The sequence below is a fragment of the Panulirus ornatus genome, chromosome 10 (assembly GCF_036320965.1).
Source record: "Panulirus ornatus isolate Po-2019 chromosome 10, ASM3632096v1, whole genome shotgun sequence".
Classification (NCBI taxonomy): Eukaryota; Metazoa; Arthropoda; class Malacostraca; order Decapoda; family Palinuridae; genus Panulirus; species Panulirus ornatus.
In genome coordinates this window covers 14,740,242-14,752,279 of record NC_092233.1, presented here as the reverse complement: position 1 = coordinate 14,752,279, position 12,038 = coordinate 14,740,242, and the positions used below count along the sequence as shown (strand labels likewise).

At 41.4% G+C, this 12,038-nt stretch overlaps 1 protein-coding gene across 1 annotated transcript in view; it reads right to left on the bottom strand.

The window, feature by feature from the left end:
• Positions 1 to 12,038, bottom strand: part of pHCl-1 (pH-sensitive chloride channel 1) — a 1,177,139-nt gene that overhangs the window by 733,944 nt on the left and 431,157 nt on the right. Inside the window, exon 3 of the mRNA XM_071665549.1 lies at positions 2,971 to 3,059. Within this exon, the coding sequence (XP_071521650.1) occupies positions 2,971 to 3,059 (89 nt within the window). The remainder of the gene's footprint in view (positions 1 to 2,970; positions 3,060 to 12,038) is intronic.

Below are 12,038 nucleotides of genomic sequence, written 5' to 3'. Positions count from 1 at the left end.
CATTCCTGATCCAAAGTGTCTTCCTAACATGGTATACTTACAACCCATCTGAGCAAACACCTCTTTCCCTAAGTTTCCTTTCGTGTGATCGCACCCAAACCCCTCGCCTCGTGAACACAAAACATTTCCACAAGGTCCACCCGACCCGAAATATTTGTGTCACCCACTCCCAAAAACTTCCTGTGACTACTTCTTTCATTATCTAGACGCTGACGGAGCAAAATATCTTGTTACGTGCCAAAATAAATGGAAGCCGGGGAAAGGTTTTTCTCGTTGGTGAAACACCTGAAACCACAGGAAAACAGGCGACAAGTACAGAGCCATTTGTACCGTGGGGGATATGCTGCATGACGTGGGAAAGCCATCGGTAACGTATTAAGACAAATGGCGGGAGAATGGAACGTACACGATCACTGAAAAAAAAGAAAAATGGGAAAAAAAGACTGAAAAATACCACCGCGGGAAACAAGTGGGAAGTACAGAGAAGGAAAGATATTCGTGACGTGGGAATACATACCATCAGCAGCCTGAGAAAAATGAGGAGCGTCAGGGAAAGCCCTGGGGAACGCGAGGAAACCATTAGCAGCCTGACACACGCATCTATTGCCAGCCAATGTTGTCAATAACCGTACTCGATCATCGACTTATCATCATGCACGACCAAAACAACGAGTACCGGGGGGCAGCACCGTGGAAAATTTAGCCCCGGGAATGAAATATGGAAAAGACAAATGAAAAAATAGGAGAAAATATTGTAGTGGAAAAATTGCCTAACAAGAAAATACTTTGTAACGAAGAAAATTATTCATAAGATGAATACGTATTGGGGTAAGGCAACAACAACAAGGAGCCTTCGTAAACCATCAGCAGCAGAGGAAAAATGTCTACTGCTGTGTCTAAGATCAAAAGACTAGCAACTATGACCTACCATGGAGACGGAACTTCTGACGTGGTCAAACTAGACTCCTTCCCAGCCAATAATAAAACGATGGTCATTACGGTTGGTAAAACGAGAAGCTGCGCCCGCTATGCACAACGCTGATTAAGACTAGGCTGCTATTCTACCCTTTCTGTCCCTTGTGTTTTACGAGATCAACGGGAATGAAAAGTCCAAAATAATTCCTCCCTACTAACAATCAATTTCGATTTGAACTCCATTTTACTGTGTAGAAAATACAGACGGATATAGGCCAGTGAAGTGAGCATTCACAGGTTTCTCTGCGGTACCACAAACGGGCTCATACACTGATCTATGGCACCGATATTATGTATAACTTTACATAGACATAATCAATAATTTTTTTCTCATACATGTTCAGCATTTCCGTGTTAGCGAGGTAGCGCTACAAGGAGCAGAAGAAATGGACTTATTCGTTCACATTCACTCTCAAGCTGTCACGTACAATGCATCGAAATCAGAGACCCCCTGTCCAGAACCCAGCCCCACATTAATTTCCATAGTTTCCTCCGTTCGCTTTCTATACCCTGGTCAGCCCAGCGACAGCACCTCGTCCACTGTATACCACATCGCTCCAATTCATTCTATCACGTGGACACCACGAACATTCAAAACATCTATCGCTCCTTCCTTCTATTTTCTCTTTGGTTTTCCCCATTTCCTTGTTTCCCCCTCCACATCTGACTTATATACTCTTTTAATCATACTCTCTTCACTCATCCTCTCCATATGTCCAAATCCTTTTCAGTTATCACGAGCATACTCCACTTCTACATTTCTCACTAACCCTAATATTAATTCCTTAATCGATCAAAAGTCTTCACACATACTGTCTCAGACATCTCATTGCCAACACAGCCACCATCTTTACTTTTCGAAGGCCCACATCTCGCATCCATACATCACCCGACGGGACGAATATACCATCAAACATACTCATCTTTGCCTTGAAAGAAAGTGGCCTCGCTACAATAGGCCAGAAGAGTACTCCCTAAACTTCGCAAGAACTATAAACCGCAAAAATAAATTCTAAAAGCTTAAGAAATCAGTTAATTACCCAAATCTTCCAACATAACACGCCCAAGAGAATACCAAAAAGACATTAAAGCAAGCCAAAAAGAGTGGGTTAGGACCCTTAGCAAAGGGAAGATGGGGAACCCTTTGTGGATGATAAAAGCATAGCAACAATCTTGACCTTTTTTTCAATTGTTTTAAAATCAGAAAACAACACGAATTTTGGAACAGTAACAAACAGCACATGTACGATAGCAGAATCTACCGTCACAGTTAGAGAAGTACTAATACAGATAGCTGAAGAATAGTGAAAGTCCATGTCCTGATTTTTATCTATCCACGAGTAACAATCAAAAACGTCAGATATGATATTACTAAACCGTTAACTTATGTTTTCAATAAATCTTACCAAGATGGAGACTGGCAGACTTCACCCTCATATATCGAAAAGAGGGAAGCTGTGAAATGTCTGTCAATTACCGTCTTAATAGCCTAACGGCAACTATTGGTCAACTTCTGGAGTCGATTATTAAGGGATGAAATCGTAGCTTTATCTTGAACAACACAGCCTGATAAATAATACATAGCACCGAGTTAGAAGGCACACATTAAGCCTTAAAAACCTCTTCGAATTTTTTCATATATCATTCAATACCTAATACACGGCTACAGCAATGTACAAGTGGAAAGTGCGCCCGAAGAAGCAACACTCATGCAACATCAGATGCATCAACCGTAAATATGAGGGACGTTTGGTGTAGATCATGACATTTATGACATTTTCCTCATGCTTGCGAGTCACTTACATAACACATTCAGATATTTCGTCATTCCTTAAGGAAAATCATCTTGTCATATTGGGGAACCATTCGGTCCAGCAGAACACATCATCAACACATCACACCCACGCTAAACCCATCAACATACTTAAGATGTCAAGCTCACCATTGTGGCCACAGCAATAAATATAGGAATATATAATGGAGAACTGGGCTTACCTTTCACGGGCGGTCTTATTCTCAAGTCATATCTGCTCTTGTGAAGGAGGAAGTCGAGGATCTCTTTGTCTGAAGATTCCATGAAGAATCTGCCAAGGAGAGGAGGAATTAATTACTGGCACAAGCAGACGTATCTCAGCCCTGCAGACATCACAGGCCAAGCCCCACCTCTACCACTACAAACAACCATACCCGCCCTTCATACATCATAAATGTAACTGATCTATATGAAAAATTCATTATTGTGTGTATATATATATATATATATATATATATATATATATATATATATATATATATATATATATTCATTTTTATCTTTTATTTTGCTTTGTCGTTGTCTCCGCGTTTGCGAGGTAGCGCAAGGAAACAGACGAAAGAAATGGCCCAACCCACCCCCATACACATGTATATACATACACGTCCACACACGTAAATATACATACCCATACATCTCAATGTACACATATATATACACACACAGACACATACATATATACCCATGCACACAATTCACACTGTCTGCCTTTATTCATTCCCATCGCCACCTCGCCACACATGGAATAACATCCCCCTTCCCCCTCATGTGTGCGAGGTAGCGCTAGGAAAAGACAACAAAGGCCACATTCGTTCACACTCAGTCTCTAGCTGTCATGTAATAATGCCCGAAACCACAGCTCCCTTTCCACATCCAGGCCCCACACAACTTTCCAAGGTTTACCCCAGACGCTTCACATGCCCTGATTCACTCCATTGACAGCACGTCGACCCCGGTATACCACATCGATCCAATTCACTCTATTCCTTGCCCGCCTTTCACCCTCCTGAATGTTCAGGCCCCGATCACTCAAAATCTTTTTCACTCCATCTTTCCACCTCCAATTTGGTCTCCCACTTCCCCTCGTTCCCTCCACCTCCGACACATATATCCTCTTGGTCAATCTTTCCTCACTCATTCTCTCCATGTGCCCAAACCATTTCAAAACACCCTCTTCTGCTCTCTCAACCACGCTCTTTTTATTTCCACACATCTCTCTTACCCTTACATTACTTACTCGATCAAACCACCTCACACCACACATTGTCCTCAAACATCTCATTTCCAGCACATCCACCCTCGTGCGCACAACTCTATCCATAGCCCACGCCTTGCAACCATACAACATTGTTGGAACCACTATTCCTTCAAACATACCCATTTTTGCTTTCCGAGATAATGTTCTCGACTTGCACACATTCTTCAAGGCTCCCAGGATTTTCGCCCCCTCCCCCACCCTATGACTCACTTCCGCTTCCATGGTTCCATCCGCTGCCAAATTCACTCCCAGATATCTAAAACACTTTACTTCCTCCAGTTTTGCTCCATTCAAACTTACCTCCCAATTGACTTGACCCTCAACCCTACTGTACCTAATAACCTTGCTCTTATTTACATTTACTCTTAACTTTCTTCTTTCACACTTTTTACCAAACTCAGTCACCAGCTTCTGCAGTTTCTCACATCAATCAGCCATCAGCGCTGTATCATCAGCTAACAACAACTGACTCACTTCCCAAGCTCTCTCATCCCCAACAGACTGCATACTTGCCCCTCTTTCCAAAACTCTTGCATTCACCTCCCTAACAACCCCATCCATAAACAAATTAAACAACCATGGAGACATCACACACCCCTGCCGCAAACCTACATTCACTGAGAACCAATCACTTTCCTCTCTTCCTACACGTACACATGCCTTACATCCTCGATAAAAACTTTTCACTGCTTCTAACAACTTGCCTCTCACACCATATATTCTTAATACCTTCCACAGAGCATCTCTATCAACTCTATCATATGCCTTCTCCAGATCCATAAATGCTACATACAAATCCAATTGCTTTTCTAAGTATTTCTCACATACATTCTTCAAAGCAAACACCTGATCCACACATCCTCTACCACTTCTGAAACCACAATGCTCTTCCCCAATCTGATGCTGTGTACATGCTTTCACCCTCTCAATCAATACCCTCCCATATAATTTACTAGGAATACTCAACAAACTTATACCTCTATAATTTGAGCACTCACTCTTATCCCCTTTGCCTTTGTACAATGGCACTATGCACGCATTCCGCCAATCCTCAGGCACCTCACCATGAATCATACATACATTAAATAACCTTACCAACCAGTCAACAATACAGTCACCCCCTTTTTTAATAAATTCCACTGCAATACCATCCAAACCTGCTGCCTTGCCGGCTTTCATCTTCCGCAAAGCCTTTACTACCTCTTCTCTGTTTACCAAATCATTTTCCCTAACCCCCTCACTTTGCACACCACTTCGACACCCTATATCTGCCACTCTATCATCAAACACATTCAACAAACCTTCAAAATACTCCCTCCATCTCCTTCTCACATCACCACTACTTGTTATCACCTCCCCATTAGCCCCCTTCACGGAAGTTACCATTTGCTCCCTTGTCTTACGCACTTTATTTACCTCCTTCCAGAACATCTTTTTATTCTCCCTAAAATCTAATGATACTCTCTCACCCCAACTCTCATTTGCCCTCTTTTTCACCTCTTGCACCTTTCTCTTGACCTGCTGTCTCTTTCTTTTATACATCTCCCACTCATTTGCATTTTTTCCCGGCAAAAATCGTCCAAATGCCTCTCTTCTCTTTCACTTATATATATATATATATATATATATATATATATATATATATATATATATATATATATATATATTTTTTTTTTTTTTCATATTATTTGCCATTTCCCGCGTTAGCGAGGTAGCGTTAAGAACAGAGAACTGGGCCTTAGAGGGAATATCCTCACCTGACCCCCTTCTCTGTTCCTTCTTTTGGAAAATTAAAAAAAAACAAGAAAGGGGAGGATTTCCAGCCACCCGCTCCCTCCCCTTTTCGTCGCCTTCTACGACACGCAGGGAATCCGTGGGAAGTATTCTTTCTCCCCTATCCCCAGGGATAATATATATATATATATATATATATATATATATATATATATATATATATATATATATATATATATATATATTTATATATAAAACCCCAGGGGCACATGCTGTTCCAAGGGTGCACTACATGCATTAACGGGGAAAGGATACACTCCTCTGTAGAGAAGTACGAGACTGTACTCCAAGATACAACGTTGCCAAAGATGACGTGATCACTTGTGGCGTAACCAGAAGCAGGCTGAGTCCGTGCCACACATGCCACACGTTTCTCTTGCACTGATTACCTAAATATCTTCCATTCCATTCTTTTATCTTTTTACTTTTCCAAAAGAGGGATCAAAGAAGGGGCCCAACTGAGGATTTTCTCTCTAAGGCTCAGTCCTCTGTTCTTAACGCTACCTCGCTATTACAGGGAATGACTATATCCATAATACTCCTCCACACCTCTCACACCCTCCCCTCTACCCAACCATAGTCACTAACCTCGTCTCTGGAGTCTAAAATAATAATGATAATAATAATAATAATAATAATAATAATAATAATAATAATAATTATAATAACAATAATGATAGCTCTGGGTGCTACAATGAGCTTGGAATACTGTAATCATCTCACGATAACAGTGATGACTACGATGTTCGCACGAGGGCCCGCTAACCTACGCTACTTTTAGCCACGCGTTCCCGTGTGCCGATGATTACTATCTGTGTATACGGGAAGAGAATCTTACAACCGTGTTGTCCCGTATCTTAACCTTGCATATATCCGTGTGTGTGTGTGTGTGTGTGTGTGAGAAAGTAGGTAAGTAGTACCACGCATGCCTGACAACTGGTAAAAAGGAATCTCCGTGACATTTGCAGCCTATCGTAATGAAGGTGGCTTCTCGAAACAAAACTTTGCAGGTATCAAAAATATTCCCAGTACGAAACAGCGTTAACGAAAAAGAAAATATAAGTGATACAACGTAAAGTAAGAGGCCAGAAGAGCATTATTTGAATAATAAAAAACATTTATTACCAAGTGACGAAAAACTCCACCATTTAAGTTCACTTCGGTGCAGAGTGGCCAAATGACTGGAATTTTCTAGGCGAGTGTACAGTCCCACAACTAGAACATATCTACATCTGTTGTGCATCCACTCTCTGACATACATCGGAAAAAGAGAGTTTTGTACATAATCTGGTCAGACCCAAATTACGAACCCCAACCAACTCTGCACCAACCAACGGCTGTACGGAACTCAGGATAACCCCGGGGAAAACCTTGCAAAACGCTCGCGTCTCTGGAAGCAGCCGGTGTGATGCTGGGGGACTCGCCCTCGACCAGGAGGCACTAAAGAAATCGATGATAGCGAGGAAGGAAGGAAGGGAGAGGGTAGATTGGGGGGGGGGGGGGAGAGAAAACGGGGAAAAGGAAGAAAGAGAAGAATGACTACAGGAGTAAGGACAAGGAGAGGATGTATGAATGAGAAACCATGAGAGAGAGAGAGAGAGAGAGAGAGAGAGAGAGAGAGAGAGAGAGAGAGAGAGAGAGAGAGAGAGAGAGAGAGAGAAGGGATCGAGAAATCACAGAAAATATTTTAAACTTTAGATGTGGGAGATGGTCCGCGGAATGCAACAGACGCAGGGTGGCAGGGAAATAAATGGTGGGTGAAGTATGATATACCAGGTGGTAAGGTAAAGCCAACAGAGTATAAGGGAAGTAGTGGGTAGATGCAATAGATGATAAGCAAAGTGATTTCGTGGAGGCAACAATATGCTAAGTGGTGGGGTGGAGGCAAGACACGATAAGCTAAGTGGTGAAGTGGATGATAAGTAGTCTTTATACTGAGATTTTAAGCATCTTTTTTTTTTTTTCTTTAGAAAAATACCAAAAATTGAAGGTAATATTTTAGGGATTTTTTTTTTTCTTTTTTAGCCCAAATACCGTTTTGTCTAAAAATTAAAATATAACGTAGTTAGGCGCTTCTATACTTTAAATAATCCTGAAAAATATGTCTTATGGCTTTCTCGAGCCGTAAGATACCCATTAAATATGAGGCGAATGATAAAAAAAAAAAATCTGTTATAATTATCTGAAGAGGTATTTATAGGTGCTAACGACCCCTAAGCAGTATTTTAACCCTAGATTCGTATTCATGATAAATAGCCCTTATACTGAGAGCGAATTTAAGCGTCGTTTACTAAGTGTATCTAAGAAACTGTTTCTCGTACTCACAACACAGTGCCTAGGAAGAGTTCCTGTCACTCACTCGTCTGACTTTCTAAAAGGAGTTCAAGAAGCGCCAAAGTTCCACCAAAAACACATCTTAGTTTAAGACACAATATATATATATATATATATATATATATATATATATATATATATATATATATATACATATATATATATATATATATTCCTGGGGATAAGGGAGAAAGAATACTTTCCACGTATTCCCTGCGTGTCGTAAAAGGCGACTAAAAGGGGAGGGAGGGGCTGGAAATCCTCCCCTCGTTTTTTTTTTCTTTTTACTTTTCCAATAGAAGGAACAGAAAATGGTGCTAAGTAAGGATATTCCCTTTATGGCTCAGTCCTCTGTTCTTAACGCTACCTCGCTAACGCGGGAGATGGCGAGAGTAAAACACACACACACACACACACACACACACACACACATATATATATATATATATATATATATATATATATATATATATATATATATATATATATATATATATATCACACAATGAAAAATAATAATGCCATAGTGGTGAGGGTTATGACTCATGAAAATGTGGCGTTAAGGCCATGTATAAAAATAATCGTTTCTGTATAACCGCAACGAATGTGAACAAAAAAATGCCGTCACTAAAAGAGACGATTTTATTTCATGCAAAAAAAAAAAACTTAAATTTCCCGCTTTTAAGGGAGCTAACAAGAAAGCATCGCAATCAGACAGATCAACAACAATCAAAATGGCGTCGCTGATCAGCCGTTCCGCGAGTATAGCAACAACAAGCGCTCAGCCTTGGACAATATTGAAAGCTTCAGGCGATATACGTAACTTTAAACGATTTGTGGAAAAAGGTTTGACTGAAAAAAAGAAAATGGCGTTAAAAGCCTTTGAAGCGACGATAACTGCAATTCGGTCATAGAATAGTCTGTCAGCTGCAGGAATACAGTAACTGGAAAATCTAAAACCGGAGACATTAGGCTGTGTGGTACCTTAATAAGCACATTTAATTCTTTTTGTTAATAAGAAATAACGTGCCTACCTACTGTGCTATTTCTCAAAAAAAATCATATCTGAGAACCATTTATTTTCCTTAGCCCAAGTAGACATCAATAGAACGTACTGAACGTACCGAACCTGACCTTAGCTTCAGGCAGCTATATTTCAAATGTTAAAAAAACAAATGAATGTTATGGTTCCTGTTTCAATCCGATCATTGGCGTTTCCCTGTCAGAGGGAGCAACGAACGCATGAAACAGTGAAATACAATATAATACCCGGGAGTTCAGACAGCATCCATTTCTATAAAAGAACCTAGAACCTCTTTCTAAAGACTCTTCCAGCCTAAAGCTTCGCTCCCTCCAGTAGCAGGGATATTTAGACCTCTTTAGAACGAGAGACTTGTCACTTCTGCTCTCTCAGTGATACAACCCCGCCAAACCTGACTTTCCACAAGCGGTGTGACTTGGAGGCGGAGCCCGGTAACGTGCACACACACACACACACATATATATATATACACATATATATATATATATATATATATATATATATATATATATATATATATATATATATATATACACATATATATATATATATGGATAGAGTTGTGCGCAGGAGGATGGATGTGCTGGAAATGAGATGTTTGAGGACAATGTGTGGTGTGAGGTGGTTTGATCGAGTGAGTAACGTAAAAGGGTAAGAGAGATGTGTGGAAATAAAAAGAGCGTGGTTGAGAGAGCAGAAGAGGGTGTTTTGAAGTGGTTTGGGCACATGGAGAGGATGAGTGAGGAAAGATTGACCAAGAGGATATATGTGTCGGAGGTGGAGGGAGCAAGGAGAAGAGGGAGACCAAATTGGAGGTGGAAAGATGGAGTGAAAAAGATTTTGTGTGATCGGGGCCTGAACATGCAGGAGGGTGAAAGGAGGGCAAGGAATAGAGTGAATTGGAGCGATGTGGTATACCGGGGTTGACGTGCTGTCAGTGGATTGAATCAGGGCATGTGAAGCGTCTGGGGTAAACCATGGAAAGCTGTGTAGGTATGTATATTTGCGTGTGTGGACGTATGTATATACATGTGTATGGGGGTGGGTTGGGCCATTTCTTTCGTCTGTTTCCTTGCGCTACCTCGCAAACGCGGGAGACAGCGACAAAGTATATAAAAAAAAAAAAAATATATATTGGAAAGGATCACAATTTTGCACGTGATCAAGATATTCCTACGAGTCCACGGGGAAAATGAAACACGATAAGTTCCCAAGTGCACTTTCGTGTGATAATCACATCATCAGGGAAGACACAAGTGAGAAGTATAAGTCAGTTGATATACATCGAAGAGAGACGAAGCTAGGACGCCATTTGGTAAACATGCAATTGTCCTAGCTTCGTCTCTTCGATGTATATTAACTGACTTATATTTCTCTCTTGTGTCTCCCCTGATGATGTGATAATTACACTAAAGTGCACTTGAGAACTTACCGTGTTTCATTTTTCCTGTGGACTCATAGCATTATATATATATATATATATATATATATATATATATATATATATATATGATCTCTCTAAATAATAGGCAAAACTTCAACCATTGTTTAACTGTCTAGCAAGGATCCTAGTGTAACGACCTCTACCAGCGGACGGACATTCAAATCCAACAACAGACAAACAAACACCACCTCAGTCCCCGTGTGGCTGCAGGGGGTAGGACGAGGCGCCCTGTCAAGACACAACGAACCCCTCACTGCCTTGCTCCTGAGGCGCGTCGCCACTGCTCCTGCTCATCCAATCACAGCACAGACACACTAACTCACAATCTGCATGCACTTCAAATGGCAGTTCGTTTGCATAATGTCTTGTTGCTGGGTGGGCTTGATACATGAACCTTCCCTGCCAACCTGTGTAGAACACCGGCATCTAGATGTTGAAGGTGTAGCCCAGACAGTGGTGGTGGCTACACATGCAGTCTTCGACACTCCAGGAACCGCGTGAGACCTATTTACGAAGCACAGTGTACGTGTGTATCATGACTGCAAACAGGGACGCCAGGCGGAGGCATAACACATCGGCCGACCCACTAACTCTGTCTCGCACCGCGATGGCGTTAGGGTTAACACAACCACAACACGTTCACTTGCATATACTTAATCTCTCTCTCTCTCTCCGTTTCCCACGTTTTAGCGAGGTAGCGTCAGGGACAGATGAGGAAAGGTAGTATTCACACACGTCCATTTCCATGGTTTCCCTTGACAGCTTCACTTGCCCGGATTCAGTCCCTTGAGAGCACGTCGACCCCTATGTACCACATCGATCCATTTCACTCTATCCCGTGCAGACCATCCACTTTCCTGCATGTTCAGGCCACAACCACTCAAAATATTTCTTCCATCTCCAATCTGTCTCTCTTCACCTTGTCACTTCCACTTCTCTCTCGTATATCCTTTCTGTCAACTTCTCCTTCCTCATTCCCTTCTTCCAATAATTTCTGCACACACTGCGCCACATATCTCTCCTACCCTCTCATTACTTACTCGGTTAACCCTTCCCACAACATATCCTTCGCATCGATACAAATCCGTTGGAACTTCTATACCATCCGAGATAGCGATCTCTCTTTCCACATATTTCTTAATGCTCTCAGAACCTTCAGCCCCTCTCCCTCCCACCCAACAAATGATTCACCTCCCGTTTCCATTATTCCATTCGCTGCAAGTCCACTCTCAGGTATCTAAAACACCCCACTTCTTCCAAGGTTTCTAAATCTAAACTCACACCCTAACTAATATGTCTCTCCGCACCGCTAAACATAACCTGCTTTTATTCAAAATTACTATCAACTTCCTCCTTTCACACATTCTCCCAAACTCAG